General features: G+C 42.7%; 2 protein-coding genes across 2 annotated transcripts in view; both read right to left on the bottom strand.

The window, feature by feature from the left end:
- Positions 1-17,796, bottom strand: part of LOC309701485 (NACHT, LRR and PYD domains-containing protein 12-like) — a 1,029,495-nt gene that overhangs the window by 403,017 nt on the left and 608,682 nt on the right. The gene's annotated exons all lie outside the window — the stretch shown is intronic.
- LOC309700401 (NACHT, LRR and PYD domains-containing protein 3-like) lies at positions 5,687-13,302 on the bottom strand (the record flags this gene model as incomplete). The annotated part of the gene is made up of 3 exons (XM_082523920.1): positions 5,687-5,781; positions 6,457-7,461; positions 13,029-13,302. The coding sequence occupies 3 exons, from the start codon at positions 13,300-13,302 to the stop codon at positions 5,687-5,689; spliced, it is 1,374 nt and encodes a 457-aa protein (XP_082380046.1).

Genomic DNA, 17,796 nt, shown 5'->3' with positions numbered 1-17,796 from the left:
ACAGCCTTCATCGTGTCGCTGTGACGTAATCGGTCTACAAATGCGTCCTCAGGAGGATGCAGCCCATGAATTTGGACACCCCCTATGTTTACTACTGCATAGACACATTGAATTTCCAACACAAGGAAACGACTTTTTGGATAATGTTTTCACCACCAAGAGAGGAGATTACAAAGCCCCCCACCCACTTTGGTGCCTCTGATCACATCACTGTTATGCTAATGCCAGCATACAGGCCCCTGGTCAAAGTCACTAAACCAGTTCGTAAGCAGGTATGTGTGTGGCCAGAAGGACCTGCAATACTGCTTTTCCACCACAGACTGGGAGATCCTTAAGCAGGCCGCCACACATGACAACACCACAGACCTGCAGGAATATACAGAAACTGTCATTGGCTACATCTCAAAAGGCATCGATGAGGTCATAGAGACCACTGTCCAGGCCAATCAGAAACCATGGCTCACAGGTGAGGTCTACAGGCTCCTGAGGGTGAGAAATGCAGCCTTGAAATATTATCCAATATTATATTATATTATATTACATTATATCCTCTTTCACATTAGAGCCACAACAGGACCCACTAGAACATGGGAACAAGTAAAAGTGAAATATAAGAATATTCTACAGAATGGTAATATTTATCACTTATATTGCTTTTAGTCTCTTGGAAAGAGACCCTGAAATAATCTGTTTGTTTGTTCATAACAGCAACCAAGAAAAGGGCAGAGCAAAAAAGACAGGTGGTGGTTCTGCACCCCCTCGTCAACAAGTTGGTTAAGTAAATAATACCCTCACGGGAAAATCGATATCTCTCTATGAGCACACTGTCGCGCTGAGCTAAAGGATCCTGTCTGTCCCGCAATATACGCTGGATTCTGAGGACTCTCCTTAACGGTCTTGCACCTTCCGCAATGGGTGGCTCACGTAAACGGACAGGACATGGCTGCGACAGGCTTCCCAAATCCACCTTCGCTTTTATAGCCGTGGTCTCTCATCTTGATTACACAAAGTAATTTGCAATTACTACTCTGAAATATGAATTACATCTGTAATAATCACATACATGTAATAGAATGTTAATAGTACATTTCCCTATTTTAGGAAATGACCTGTATGTATCTGTGTGAAATCAATAAACAAACAAAGGGTTGCCGATCAATGTTTCTACTATCGATGCGTAGCCCCTGTTAAGCCACCCAGTGATCTCACATTACTTCATCCAGCTATACTAATCGTCAACAACAGGTGTGTTCGGAGTACCGGAATAGCAAGCTCAAAGTTGGCGCGATGATTTGATCTTGGATGTAGTAAGCGAGGTACGAAGAACGGACCCCAGGTAAGAACATTGTTGAGGTTTAAATTTATAATCTTAAATACTTATATGCTGATTATATTGCTTTATAAGAAAGGCCCAAATCTGAGTACACTCTGTGCCGACAGGACTGACAGGAAATTACATGCTTTTGCAGGCGAAAAGTGAAACTAAGCAGAGTGTTTGGTCGAAACTTAAAGTGTGTGTGATGTCTATATAAATGACTAGGCTTGCTGTTTTGTGCTTCAGACCTGGGGTTGTGTGTTCAGGTCTCCATATCCGGATATGTAAAATAAAGATAATCTTTTAAAGTAAAAAGACCACTTTTGAGCCGTGTCTTTTTGGCCATAACGAATACCAAAAGAACCGGAATTTAATAACATTAAAACCAAACAATAAATGAGCAAAGTAGTGCATGATAAATATAGATGACAAATACAAAGTGCAATATAGAAACACTGGGTAAAAAGAAATGAACAATTAAAAAGGAGGATAAAAGATGTGAGCAGTAGTTAAACAGTAGAAATAAATATATAATAAACAAATAAAAATAGATAATAAATGAAAGCCAGGTCTGAAAGGTGAGTTTGGCTTTAAAAGCATGAAAACACACTGCTGTCTTCAGGAAGGCTGCTCCAGTAACTTTCTATGCTCGCTTCGAGGCTGCAGCTAAGGACTCCAACAATGCTAGTGCTAGCGGCGCTAACGGCTGTAGACAGGAAGATACTGCCAGCACCGGAAACGTGCTCGTCATCTCCGAGCATGAAGTAAGGAGAGCCTTCAAGAGAGTGAACACCAGGAAAGCAGCAGGACCAGACGGCATCCCAGGTCGTATCCTAAGAGACTGCGCATACCAGCTAGCTCCTGTGTTCACTGAGATATTCAACATCTCTTTATCTCAGTCGGTGATCCCCACATGCTTCAAAAAGTCCATCATTGTTCCTGTCCCGAAGAAACCCCACCCTGCTTCTCTCAATGACTATCGCCCTGTAGCCCTCACCTCAGTAGTGATGAAGTGTTTTGAACGCCTGGTCAGAGACTTCATCATTTCTTCACCACCAGACACACTGGACCCACTACAGTTCGCTTACCGTCCAAATCGTTCCACAGACGATGCCATCTCTCATCTCCTCCACACATCACTTACTCACTTGGACACTAGAAGGGGGAATTATGTTAAAATGCTCTTCATAGGGGGCAGGGATAGCTCAGTAGGTAAAGTGGGCACCCCATGATCGGAAGGTCGGCGGTTCGAATCCACTTAACGGCTACCCTGAGGTACCCCTGAGCAAGGTACCGTCCCTACACACTGCTCCCCGGGCGCCTGCTTAGTGGGCTGCCCACTGCTTCACTGAGTGAATGGGTCAAATGCAGAGAAAAACAAGTAATTTCCCCATGGGGATCAATAAAGTATCCATTATTATTATTATTATTATAGACTACAGCTCTGCATTTAACACCATAATTCCCTCCACACTCACCACCAAGCTGGAGCATCTGGGACTCAGCTCATCTATGTGTCAGTGGATCTCCAACTTCCTAACTGGCAGACCACAGGCGGTAAGGATGGGCCGACATGTCTCAGCCTCCACCACTCTCAGCACTGGAGCCCCCCAGGGGTGTGTTCTGAGCCCCCTGCTGTACTCTCTGTACACATATGACTGTGTGGCCACTACCAGCTCCACCACCATCATCAAGTTTGCTGACGACACCGTCGTGGTGGGCCTGATCTCTGATAACAACGAGACGGCCTACCTGAAGGAGATTAGGAATCTGGAGAACTGGTGCCAGAGGAACAACCTCCTTCTAAACATCAGTAAGACAAAGGAGCTGATAGTGGACTTCAGCACTAAGCAGGAGAGGAACTACCAGACCCCCGTCATCAATGAGTGCCCAGTGGAGAGAGTGGACAACTTCAAATACCTCGGAGTTCACATCACGCAGGACCTGTCATGGTCCTGTCACATCAACACCGTGGTGAAAAAGGCCCAACAGCGTCTCTACCACCTCAGACGCTCGAGAGACTTCCTTTTTATTTATTTTTTTGTCCCGTTTGGATCTTTAGCCATCAGAATTGTTGTCTTAAGGCCAAGAAAGATGCCAAGCGGATTTATTTTACCAAGTGGATCATCATGGGCTTGCCATATTGGTCCATTTGATTGACCTTTATTATAATTATGAATTTATTTTATTTTCAGTTGCTACAAACGGGACAGACATGACTGTGGGATAGGACAGGGGGAAAGAATGAAAGAAAGAGAGGGAGAGAAAAAAAGAAAACCAAAGGGGAGAAGAGACGGTGAGAAGGGGGGGAAGAGAGAAAAAAACAAACAAACAAAAAAAACAAAACTCCTGGGTCACCTGTATGGAGAAAAAAAACAGAGGAGAAAGCAAACAACAAAGAGCAACATAATAAGAAAAAAAAAGCACCATCACAATAAACTAGCTAGCAGTAGATATCGATAGTTACTAAATAATAAACGATATTGTGCAGCACGCAAGATAGACAGCGCACAGTGTGCTTTGAGGCAGCAGCCAAGAAAGCTGTAGTCCGCGTCTATGAATACCCATGTGTACACCTGTGTGCATACCTGTGTGGATCAGCATGCTTGCATTCCAAAGGTTTCTCCATGTAATGATCTGCTAGGGAGTGTGGGGAGCCACAGCCCTGTCCTCTATGGTATCAAGCAGGTATGGAGGAGATCAAAACTCCAGACATCCAGAGGCCCCCAGAACACAAGAGACCATGGAAGACCCACAGAGGGGCAGCCGCGCCACTGTCCCAGTAAGAGCTAAGGAGAGTCCCAGATGAGGGCTCATTCAGCAGCCGCGGAGCAGAAGCCAGGGGGAGTTGCAGTGACGCGCCCGTGAGCTCCGCCGGCAGCCAGCTGTGCCTGAGTGACCGAGCCCCAGGCCGAGAGGCCGGGGGCACCCCACCTCCGAAGTGGCCCGAGCGAGCCGCCAAGGAGTGAGCCGGTGTGTACCCGGACGCCGCTTGAGAGACTTCCAACTGCCCTCCAAGGTGCTCAGGAACTTTTACTCGTGCACCATAGAGAGCATCCTGACGGGAAACATCTTAACCTGGTTCGGGAACAGCACCATGCAGGACAGACGAGCTCTACAGAGGGTTGTGCGATCAGCTGAGCGCACCATCCGCTCCGAGCTCCCTGACCTGCACTCAATCTACAGCAGGCGGTGCTGGACCAAGACCAGGAAGATCGTGAAGGACCTCAGCCATCCCAACAACAGACTGTTCTCTCTGTTGAGGTCAGGAAAGCGATTCCGCTCCCTGAAGACCAACACAGAGAGACTGAGGAGGAGCTTCTTCCCGCAGGCGATACGGTCTCTCAATCACAATCACACCACCACACAGTACTGACCCACACATACAGTTCTTACACACACACTGGACATTCTGGACATTGTTTTCACTTCATCACTTAAATCACTTTAAGCATATTTGCACTGCACAAGACATAATGTGGATTGCACAACACTGGACATTATATTCTTCATTTCAAGCTAATACTTGTACAGCTGCTGTTATTGTGTATATATTTATTTATATTTCTTCATACATTCTTATATAGTTCTATATTGTGTATTTTGTTGTACAGTTATTTTATTTTCAACTTTAATTTATGTATTTTATCTTATTCTTTCCCAGTTAAATTTACCCTTCATTCTAATTTGTGTTGTACAGTTATTTCATTTTTAACCTTAATTTATATTTTATTCCTTCCTAGTTAAATTTACCCTTTTTAATTTTTCATATTTATTTCCTATCTTATTCATAGCCTTTTCCTTTTTTGTTTTCTTTAGGTCACGAGCAGTTGTCCAAGCATTTCACTACATATCGAACTGTGTATGACTGTGTACGTGACAAATAAAATTTGAATTTGAATTTGAATTTGAATTTGAAAGTCATCTACATGTGGGTTTAGTTCTGACTTTAGGGACAAGTAAAAAAATAAAATAAAATAAAAACATCTGTCCAGACAACCTGACAGTCAAAAATATAAACTCAGGAACTTAAAAGGAAAATTGTGCTGACTTTGAACGTCCGCATCAAGATAAACTTACAGATTTAAGAGTCAAAAAGTGTCAAAAAGTCTGTATCCTTACCTGAGAGTTTCAAGTTTACAGTCAGGACTCTTTAGTCCAACACACAGCAAATCCAATCCTGAATCCTGCAGCTTGTTCGAGCTCAGGTCCAGCTCTCTCAGATGATTGGATGGGGAGCTGAGAATTTCAGACAAAGCTTCAAAGCTTCTTTTTGAGAGTTTACAATAACTCAGCCTGAGGAAGAATAACAATGGAGACATATTATTTTATTCATCTAGCATTATTAAACACATTTGTTCATAGATTCACTTACAGCACTTTCTTGGATGCTTTGACCACTGGCAGCAGCTTCAAAAATGCCTTCTCTGAACTGGAGTATTTCTCCAGGTCGAACTCATCCAGATCTGATGACAGTAAGATGAAGACCAGAGCCGACCACTGAGCAGGAGACAGTTGATCTGTGGAGAGACGTCCTGATCTCAGGGACTGTTGGATCTCCTCCACTAGAGAACGATCATCCAGTTCATTCAGACAGTGGAACAGGTTGATGCTTTTCTCTGCAGACAGTTTCCCACTGAGCTTCTTCTTGATGTAGTGAACTGTTTCCTGATTGGTCTGTGAGCTACTTCCTGTCTGTGTCAGCATGCATAGAAGATCCTGATTGGTCTGCAGTGAAAGACCCAGGAGGAAGCGGAGGAACAAGTCCAGGTGTCCATTTGGACTCTCTAAGGCTTTGTCCACAGCACTCTGGTAGAAGTCTTTTACAGTAAGTGTTTTCTGGAAGATTTTAAAGCGAGGAGATTGTTTCTTAAGCAGGTTGACTCCAGAGTTGATGAAGGTCAGATAAACATGAAGAGCAGCAAAGAACTCCTGAATGCTCAGATGGACGAAACAGTAAACGACACCGGTGAACATGTGACACTCATCAGCTTTAAAGATCTGTGTGAACACTCCTGAGTACACTGAGGCTGCTCTGATATCGATGCCACACTCTGTCAGGTCTGATTTATAGAAGATCAGGTTTCCTTTCTGCAGCTGATCAAAGGCCAGTTTTCCCAGAGACTCAATGATCTTCCTGCACGACTCTGTCTCAGCTCCTCCATCATACTTGATGTCCTTCGTTTGTAGGTGAAATAGCACAAGGCGTAGGTAGAGCTCTGTGAGAGTCTTAGGCAGATCTTTGCTCTCTTTGTTCTTCATGACAAACTCCAGAACTGTAGCAGTGATCCAGCAGAAGACTGGGATGTGGCACATGATGTGGAGGCTTCGTGATGTCTTGATGTGGGAGATGATGCTGCTGGCCTGCTCCTCATCTCTGAATCTCTTCCTGAAGTACTTCTCCTTCTGTGGGTCAGTGAACCCTCTGACTTCTGTCACCATGTCAACAATGTCACAAAGGATCTTATTGGCTGCTGCAGGTCGTGTGGTTATCCAGAGGTGAGCAGAGGGAAGCAGTTTCCCCCTGATGAGGTTTATCAGCAGCACATCCACTGAGGTGGACTTTCTAGGGTCAGTCAGGATTGCAGTTTTGTGGAAGTCCAGAGGAGGTCGACACTCATCCAGACCATCAAAGATGAACACAACCTGGAAGTCTTCAAAGATGTAGATTCCTGCTTTTTTGGTTTCAGTAAAGATGTGATGAACAAGTTCCACCAAGCTGAACTTTTCCTCTTTCAGCAGATTCAGCTCTCTGAAAGTGAATGGAAACATGAACTGGATGTCCTGGTTGGCTTTGTCTTCAGCCCAGTCCAGGGTGAACTTCTGTGTTAGGACTGTTTTCCCAATGCCAGCCACTCCCATTGTCAGCACTGTTCTGATTGGTTTATCTCTTCCAGGTGGGAGTTTAAAGATGTCTTCTTGTCTGATGGTTGTTTCTGGTCTGTCTGGTTTCCTGGATGCTGTTTCAATCTGTCTGACCTCATGTTCATCATTGACCTCTGCAGTCCCTCCCCCTGTGATATAGAGCTCTGTGTAGATCTGACTCAGGAGGGTCGGGTTTTCTGTTGTAGAAATCCCCTCGAGCACACACTGGAACTTCTGCTTCAGGTCTGACTTGAGTTTGAGCTGACACTCAGTGAGAATCTCTGCATGAATAAACAGCAAATGACACAAATGAGAAAACTGCATTCTGGTTACTGTGGTTATGTGTTCAGTTCACTGGACTCTTGGTGTCATGATCCGAGTGAGTCTGAGTAACTTTCCACAGCATCAGCTCTCCTCGCCTGGGTGGAGCCCTCCTCACTCCTCCCTGCTCCTCACCTGTTGCCAATTACTCCGGCAGTATTTATGAGCAGCACTCACAATGAACCTTCTCCAGATTGTCTGCTTAGCACAGTCAGTTCTCTGCCTCACATTTTGTCTTGTGCTCCTCAGCTTGTTTCGCGTAACCCTCTTTTCCTGTTCCCTAGTCGGCACCTGGATATATCTTCCAACTCTCGCCATAAGTCACGCCTCAGGATTCTGCCCTGCCACTGCTGGGAAAACTCACTCTTGCAAACTGCCATCCTCAGCTGCCTGCCTCCCTGTGCACCCACATCTCACTCTGTACCCAGATTTAATTCATCTCCTCCTCCAGCTGATCTCCACCTGCAGCCACGTAACACCTCTTAGTTTTTAAATCTTGGACTCATTCACTACACTGTGGACCACTCTGATTATTATCTCCTTTGTTCCAGTGATCATGGATAGTTTCTATTCGCCCGATTCTGCCCCTGTTGTTCCTTTGACCTGCCTCAGCTTATGTTCTGGCCTCAGCTCTGCACTTCTCATAATACCTCGCTTGCTGTTGAATTTAGCCGTGATTCAGCTTTCTCCGTCAAGAAATCTAGTAAAATACATTTCTGTTAAAAGTCACTCAGCCTCCGTTTTTTGGTTCTGTGCTTGACTCCATTCCTTTTCATGAGCCATTGAGCCCTGACACTTGGGTTATAACTGAGGGCAGGTTTTATAGAGACACATTTGATTTAATTGTGTTTATTTATACAGCACCAAATCAATACTAGCAACATTTCACATATTACATAAACAACACTATGGAGCCAGTGATGAATAAATATGTAGAATAAATGAAAGAATTTCAAGTATAAAAGTTGTTTTTTTTAAATTCCTCCAAATAACATCAACAGTCACCCCAATGTGCTTTATATTGTAAGATAAAGAACCTACAATAATACAACAGAAAAAAACCCAACTACAGTGGGGCAAAAAAGTATTTAGTCAGCCACCGATTGTGCAAGTTCCCCCACCTAAAATGATGACAGAGGTCAGTAATTTGCACCAGAGGTACACTTCAACTGTGAGAGACAGAATGTGAAAAAAAAAATCCATGAATCCACATGGTAGGATTTGTAAAGAATTTATTCGTAAATCAGGGTGGAAAATAAGTATTTGGTCAATAACAAAAATACAACTCAATACTTTGTAACATAACCTTTGTTGGCAATAACAGAGGTCAAACGTTTACTATAGGTCTTTACCAGGTTTGCACACACAGTAGCTGGTATTTTGGCCCATTCCTCCATGCAGATCTTCTCGAGAGCAGTGATGTTTTGGGGCTGTCGCCGAGAAACACGGACTTTCAACTCCTGCCACAGATTTTCTATGGGGTTGAGGTCTGGAGACTGGCTAGGCCACTCCAGGACTTTCAAATGCTTCTTACGGAGCCACTCCTTTGTTGCCCGGGCGGTGTGTTTTGGATCATTGTCATGTTGGAAGACCCAGCCTCGTTTCATCTTCAAAGTTCTCACTGATGGAAGGAGGTTTTGGCTCAAAATCTCACGATACATGGCCCCATTCATTCTGTCCTTAACACGGATCAGTCGTCCTGTCCCCTTGGCAGAAAAACAGCCCCATAGCATGATGTTTCCACCCCCATGCTTCACAGTAGGTATGGTGTTCTTGGGATGCAACTCAGTATTCTTCTTCCTCCAAACACGACGAGTTGAGTTTATACCAAAAAGTTCTACTTTGGTTTCATCTGACCACATGACATTCTCCCAATCCTCTGCTGTATCATCCATGTGCTCTCTGGCAAACTTCAGACGGGCCTGGACATGCACTGGCTTCAGCAGCGGAACACGTCTGGCACTGCGGGATTTGATTCCCTGCCGTTGTAGTGTGTTACTGATGGTGACCTTTGTTACTTTGGTCCCAGCTCTCTGCAGGTCATTCACCAGGTCCCCCCGTGTGGTTCTGGGATCTTTGCTCACCGTTCTCATGATCATTTTGACCCCACGGGATGAGATCTTGCGTGGAGCCCCAGATCGAGGGAGATTATCAGTGGTCTTGTATGTCTTCCATTTTCTAATGATTGCTCCCACAGTTGATTTTTTCACACCAAGCTGCTTGCCTATTGTAGATTCACTCTTCCCAGTCTGGTGCAGGTCTACAATACTTTTCCTGGTGTCCTTCCAAAGCTCTTTGGTCTTGGCCATGGCGGAGTTTGGAGTCTGACTGTTTGAGGCTGTGGACAGGTGTCTTTTATACAGATGATGAGTTCAAACAGGTGCCATTCATACAGGTAACGAGTGGGGGACAGAAAAGCTTCTTACAGAAGACGTTACAGGTCTGTGAGAGCCAGAGATTTTCCTTGTTTGAGGTGACCAAATACTTATTTTCCACCCTAATTTACGAATAAATTCTTTACAAATCCTACCATGTGAATTCATGGATTTTTTTTTCACATTCTGTCTCTCACAGTTGAAGTGTACCTCTGGTGCAAATTACTGACCTCTGTCATCATTTTAAGTGGGGGAACTTGCACAATCGGTGGCTGACTAAATACTTTTTTGCCCCACTGTATCTTTTTGGGGCCTGAAAACTGAAGGCTCTGCCTCCCATTCTACTTTTAAATACTCTGTGAACAACAAGTAGGCCTGCAGAGCGAGAGCGAAGTGCTCTAATAGGGTGATATGGTACTACAAGGTCATTAAGATAAGATGGGGCCTGATTATTTAAGACCTTGTATGTGAGGAGCAGGATTTTGAATTCAATTCTGGATTTAACAGGAAGCCAATGAAGGGAAGCCGATACAGGAGAAATCTGCTCTCTCTTTCTAGTCCCTGTCAGGACTCTTGCTGCAGCATTTTGGATTAACTGAAGGCTTGTCAGCGAGTTCTTAGGACTTGCTGATAATAATGAATTACAGTCGTCCAGCCTGGAAGTAATAAATGCATAAACTTGTCACGGCTGGGGCAGCAGTTGTGCGGTGGAGTTAAATGAGGACCCAAGTTGCAGACAGTGGTGGAGATGCGAGTGAGGTTTTCGTTACAGTGAACAAACCAAGGTGAGGGCAGAACTAAACATAAACCTAAACTGGAAAAACTACAGTGGAACTTTTCCACATTTTGTCACATTACAGCCACAAACATGGATCAATTTTATTGGACTTCCAGGTGAAAGACCAACACAAAGTGGTGCACACGTGAGAAGTGGAACGAAAATCATACATGATTCCAAACATTTTTTACAAATAAATAACTGCAAAGTGGGGTGTGTGTAATTATTCAGCCCCTGAGTCAATACTTTGTAGAACCAGCTTTTGCTGCAGTTCCAGCTGCCAGTCTTTTAGGGTCTGTCTCTACCAGCTTTGCACATCTACAGACTGAAATCTTTGCCCATTCTTCTTTGCAAAACAGCTCCAGCTCAGTCAGATTAGATGGGCAGCGTTTGTGAACAGCAGTTTTCAGATCTTGCCACAGATTCTGGATTGGATTTAGATCTGGACTTTGACTGGGCCATTCTAACACATGGATATGTTTTGTTTTAAACCACTCCATTGTTGCTCTGGCTTTATGTTCAGGGTCGTTGTCCTGCTGGAAGCTGAACCTCCGCCCCAGTCTCAAGTCTTTTGCAGACTCCAAGAGGTTTTCTTCCTAGATTGCCCTGTATTTGACTCCAGCCATCTTCCCATCAATTCTGACCAGCTTCCCTGTCCCTGCTGAAGAGAAGCACCCCCAGAGCATATCTGACAGTGGGGATGGTGTGTTCAGAGTGATGTGCACTGTTAGTTTTCCACCACACATAGCGTTTTGCATTTTGGCCAAAAAGTTCCATTTTGGTCTCATCTGACCAGAGCACCTTCTTCCACATGTTTGCTGTGTCCCCCACATGGCTTGTGGCAAACTGCAAACGGCACTTCTTATGGTTTTCTGTTAACAATGGCTTTCTTCTTGCCACTCTTCCATAAAGGCCAACTTTGTGCAGTGCACGACTAATAGTTGTCCTATGGACAGATTCCCCCACCTGAGCTGTAGATCTCTGCAGCTCGTCCAGAGTCACCATGGGCCTCTTGGCTGCATTTCTGATCAGCGCTCTCCTTGTTCGGCCTTGTTCGATTACACACAGGTGCACTCTATTTAGTCATTAGCACTCATCAGGCAACGTCTATGGGCAACTGACTGCACTCAAACCAAAGGGGGCTGAATAATTACGCACACCCCACTTTGCAGTTATTTATTTGTAAAAAATGTTTGGAGTCATGTATGATTCTCGTTCCACTTCTCACGTGTGCACCGAATTCCAATAAAATTGATTCATGTTTGTGGCTGTAATGTGACAAAATGTGGAAAAGTTCAAGGGGGCCGAATACTTTTGCCACTGTAACAGACAAACCTGAAAACATAAGGACAGCGGGGAATACACAGAGATGACACAAAGAAGGCTGGATAGAGAGACGAGTAGTAACACTGATTAACACAGTAATGCAGACGACACAACGAGGAACACAGGCAGACACACACTATAAATACACACAAGGTAATGAGAGAATGACACACAGGAGGGGAGCACAGCTGATCCTAATTCACAAGACGAGACACAAACCTTCAAAGTAAAACAGGAAACAGACTGTTTTACAACACAAACTCGGGGACACGAACAGAACACAGAGGAAAGACACAGGTAGAGATCAACCTAAGAACTAATACAAAATTAGAATTAACACAAAGTACACAAGGTGATACCAAAAATGAAACAAAACGCTGAACGACCCAGGACCATGACAGAACTAGTTTTTCAGCGTCTCTCTGAGACAGGATATTTCTAACTTTAGAGATGTTGCACAAATGGAAGAAAGCAGTCTTACATATTTGTTTAATATGTGCGTTGAAGGACATGTCCTGGTCAAAAATGACTCCAAGGTTCCTCACAGTGTTACTGGAGGCCAAGGTAATGCCATCCAGAGTAAGAATCTGCTTAGATACCATATTTCTAAGATTTTCAGGGCCGAGTACAATAACCTCAGTTTGATCTGAATTAAGAAGCAGAAAGTTAGCGGCCATCCAGGTCTTTATGTCTTTAAGACATTCCTGCAGTTTAACTCATTGGTGTGTGTTATCTGGCCTCATTTATGTTGATAAAACAGCTCTAAAACCAATCTGACAATATAAATCTGTAAAATGGGCAGAAAACCTGCTGCTGGTCCCATTTTAATCAAACCAACCCAAAGAGCAGATATTCATGTGTACACAGGAGGTTATTTGTGCAGATGCATAAAACACATAAACTGTTGGCTTTCTGCAGTCTCTCACTCCTGAAAGTGTTGGCAAGTGTTTTGGAGTTATTATTTATATGGATTTTAATGGCACCTGTGTAATGTTAACTAAGGTTTTTATTGTTTATGTATTTTTTGTTTAGTCATTCCCTGACTTACCTGTGGGTTCTGGGATGGTTTTATTTAAATTCTCCAACAGATCATTCTTGTTTATCCTCCCCAAAAGATTTTTAGCAACTTGAAAAGTGTTGATAGAGTAGGTATCAAACATCAGATCCACTATGTCCGTCCTCTCTGCATTCTCCAGTTTACTCACTGGGATTGCTGGTAAACCTTCTACAGACCCGTTCTTCAGATGCCACTTGAATTTTTCAAAGTCATCACGTCCCAAATCCTCCAAAGTCCCCAGAAGGATTTCTTTAGGTGTCGTCATCTTTTACCCTGTAAGGATCCGATAAACAAAGACTGTAACAACAGCTGGAGAGGTAATTGTCTGATTTATCAGAATTTAACTTGATTCTAACAGCAGTTCATCACAATAAATTTCTAAGGCTCAGAATGCAACAAAATTGCATATAAAGAAGCACATAGAGAAGTATCCAAGTAACACTTTGCTACAATATAAAACAAACTATTATAAATAAAGAAAATATATAAACTAAATATATACACTACCCGTCAAACGTTTTAGAACAGCCCAATTTTTCCAGTGTTTTTGTCACGGTTTGCGAGCCGTGTGTAAATTATCAAAGGACCCTTTATGCAGGCAGCTCAGATGCAAGTGAGTTTATTCATCACATGGTGATACAAACAGAAATGGCGAAGGTGAGCATGGAAACTAAGCAAAAACCTAAAGACTAATAGTACACGAATATGAAGAAGTACACGAAGGGAAGACGAAAACACGGAACACAAGGGGTGGGAGCAAAGCACCACAACACATCACTATATAGACAGTTACACAGAGGGAGACACAGAAGGCAACAACACAGGGCGGAACAAATGGACAGAGAAGACTAAACACAGAACAGAGCGCACAGAGAAACAAGGGGGGCAGGGAATCAAAACCTAGGAAGCATAGAATAACTCACAAACGACATAATACAAAAATCACAAAGAACTGAAACCACTAGATCAGGAGACCCAGGACCCTGACAGATACGCAGACAAACCAGCAACTAACAGAGGCAAACACAAGGCTTAAATACACAGAGGGATAACGAGGGAATGAGACACAGAAGGAGGACACATCTGGGAGTGATTGACAAGACGAGACAGAGGAAACGCAAACTAAACACACTGACATGAGACACGGACCTTCACAACAAAGCAGGAAATACAAAGACTGAACTTAGAGGTACAGCAAAACACAGAACCAAAACGTAAGAATAAACAAAGACACATCATGAAATCAAAGATTAACAATACAAAACAGAAAACACTGAGTCACAGACCCAGGATCGTGACAGTTTTATTGAAAATATCCTTTTTATTTCTCATTGCACTCTGAAATGAAAGCATAGTACAAATAAGCAGTTGGAGTTAAAAATAAATCATGAAACACATTTATAGACCAAAGTTTATTCTAAACGTTTGACTGAACACACCCGTGGCTTATGTCTACAATAGAAATCAAATATTCTCCCATATCTGTGGCAGATGTTCCTGTAAATGTGGACCTTGTAATAATAATAATAATAATAATAACTTTATTTATAAAGCGCTTTCAAACAAAGTGCTGTACAACTAAAGAGATAAATAAAATAAAAGCGATACATAGCAATACAGGTAAAAGACACAATACAAGTTAAAAACAATAAAAATGTAAAAACTAAAAGCCATAGAATTAAGACATGTAGGATCGGGTGAACAAATGTGTCTTCAACTTGGTTTTAAAAACCTCCACAGAGCAGCCTGCCGAATATCTTGTGGGAGGTTGTTCCACAGAAACGGGGCATGAAAAGAAAAAGCTCTCCAATTGTCTTTTTTCTGGCTCTAAGAACTTTTAGAAGACCAGAGTCCTGAGATCGGAGAGCACGAGATGGAACATAAAGGTGTAAAAGGTCGGAGAGGTATGAAGGTGCCAATCCGTTTAAAGCCTTGTAGGTGAGCAGCAGGACCTTAAAATCTGCTCGAACCTGACAAGGTAGCCAGTGAAGAGATCTCAGAACAGGGGTAATGTGCTCAAATTTCCCAGTTCTTGTTAAAATGCGAGCAGCTGCATTTTGCACCATCTGCAGACCTCTAAAACTTTTCTTTGGTAGGCCAGAAAGAAGAGCATTGCAATAATCAATACGGGAAGACACAAATGCATGGACAAGAACCTCTGCAGTGTCGCTTGACAAAACTTGTCTGATTCTGGCTGATGTTCCTCTAATGATAAAAGGCGGTCTTTGTTATCTCTTTTACATGAGATTCGAAAGAGAGCACCATGTCGAACCACACGCCCAAGTTTTTTACCTTGTTCCTGCAATTTATGACACTGTCATCAATTCTCAAGATCAAATTTTGGGACAAGTGCTGAAATTTGTGTGGCCCAATGACCATCACCTCTGTCTTATCAGTATTTAGGAGCAAGAAATTATCTGATAACCAGCCCTTAATTGCAGATAAACAACATTCTAGTTTAGAGACTTCAGCACAATTTCCAATGGTTAAAGGAACATAAAGCTGCAGGTCATCAGCGTAACAATGAAAGGTTACATTAAAAGAACGTAAAAGAACACCAAGAGGCAGCAGGTACATAGAAAACAGCAATGGTCCCAGTATGGAGCCCTGAGGGACCCCATGCCTCACTGCACAAGTCTCGGAGAGATCGTTTTTAAAACTAACAGTCTGAGACCTCCCAAACAGGTGAGATCTCAGCCATGATAAAACATTTCCTGTAATTCCAATAAAATGTTCAAGCCTATCCAATAAAATGCAGTGATGCACAGTGTCAAACGCAGCACTTAGATCCAGCAGTAATAAAACTGAAGTGCGATTGTTGTCTGCATTTATCAGCAGATCATTTACCACTTTGACTAAAGCTGTTTCTGTGGAGTGATTTGGTCTAAAAGCAGACTGAAATGGTTCAAACAGATTGTTAGTTGACAGATGCTCAGTGAGCTGCTTAAAAAACACTTTTTCAAAGATTTTAGATAAAAAAGACAGATGTGAGATGGGTCTATAATTTGCGACTAGTGGTGGGTTTTGATAATCGATTTATCAATTAAAATCGATTCTGGCTTGGATAACGTGATATCGATGCATTAAAATCCTGAATCGATTTTTTAATATAATTTTATTTTGCCCGAAACGCCAGAATCTCAGGTTAAACCTCACAAAACTTTAACAACCACCAAACAGCTGAAACAGTAAATGAGAGCAGGAACACGGATTCTGCACAAAGACGTAAACACAAAGCGCGGAGCCGCCGACGCATCAGAATCAGTGAGATGTCGCCTTTCTCACCCGATGGCACGGACACGGTCGGGGCTGAAAGCCGACAGCTCGCTGATTCTGATGTTTCGGCGGCTCCGAGCTTTGTGTTTACGTCCTTTTTACGCTGATTCTAAAGCTGTTAGTTTTATCTCTCTCCAAACAATATTGACTGAACCAGCAGCAAAAGAAGATCCAAACTACGCTTCACATAAACATCGTCATGAACTCACTCTGACTTTTGCTGTTTTGCTTCCACCAGGATAAAAATCACACTTCATGCACATTTCATGCATTTTAGACCTTCTTCAGAATACTGTATATACTATGGGCATCACGGTGCTGATTCAGAATCCTTACATTATTATTTATTACTAGAGCTACAATAAAAAAGCAAAGAGGAGGGGGAAGTAATAAATATGAAATAATGTATTTATGATGATTCCATTTGTTTCACTATCCACTCTGTGCAGGGGCAAAGCTTATTACATTTTTAAACTGTAGAGATACAATAATTTTACTGCTGTAAAATCCAAATTTTGTCTTATTTAAAATATAAATCTAATATAATCTGCTTCTTAAAGTATGTTCTTTAAAATACAGCGTGTGTTTTTTAATATATTATAATAATGCATAATTATGTGGACATGTATATTAGATCGTTTTTTAGTGAAATATAATCCCCCCAGAAAGGCAGGAAATGCTCTGTAACTTACTTTAAAACTAAATATGTTCACTAAAACGGTGACAGAGCTACAGACCTATGACAGCCTTACCCAGTGAGCTAGCAGCTATGACCAGCACTACTTGTGCAGTTAATAAAAGGACAGGTAATGTTTGTCACGCTGTTGCACACACAGCACGCTCGTTTGTTTCAGTTCGTCAAATTGCCACAAGACAACTTACCAACGTGTACGTAATAAGCCAATACTCCTGTGTGCTACACACTACAGTGTGCGCTGTACAGCTACTTACTGGTGATTAATAGTTAAATATTATTGTTGAGGGGCACAGACAGGGCACAGACAGGACTCCGCACGCACACACACATAAAAATAAAAAAATAAAAATAAATGTTTTTTAAAAGTTGCCTCAACAAAAGGGCACTTTGGGCACCCATCAGGAAAGGGGCGGGTGCTCAAGCCCCTCCAGCCCCCCCTCTGCACGTGCCTGCATAAGTCACTTAGACAACCTAAAAATGTTATTGTTTGGCTTTTTTCAGTGTTTTGTTTGTTCGTGAGTAAATCGGTTTGGCTGAGATTAAAGTTATTAGATTAGATTAGATAAAATAAAACTTTATTAATCCCCCGGGTGGGTTCCTCCTTGGTTTTTACACAGCTGAATAAACATCAAACAGAAAACTGATTAAACAGAAGTATGAGACGGTCGAGAATTTACTCCAGTGTCCTGTTATATTGCAGATAGCAAGGAGCAGACGGCCGAGTTTATTAAACTCCACCGAGACAGCGGTGACGCTAATCAGAAGGCTAGACTGTCCAATTTCCCC

The sequence above is a fragment of the Aulonocara stuartgranti genome (genome assembly GCF_965226115.1).
Source record: "Aulonocara stuartgranti genome assembly, chromosome: 23".
In the NCBI taxonomy this organism is placed as follows: Eukaryota; Metazoa; Chordata; class Actinopteri; order Cichliformes; family Cichlidae; genus Aulonocara; species Aulonocara stuartgranti.
The sequence above is the reverse complement of the archived record's forward strand: the minus strand, read 5'-3'. Positions and strand labels throughout refer to the sequence as shown.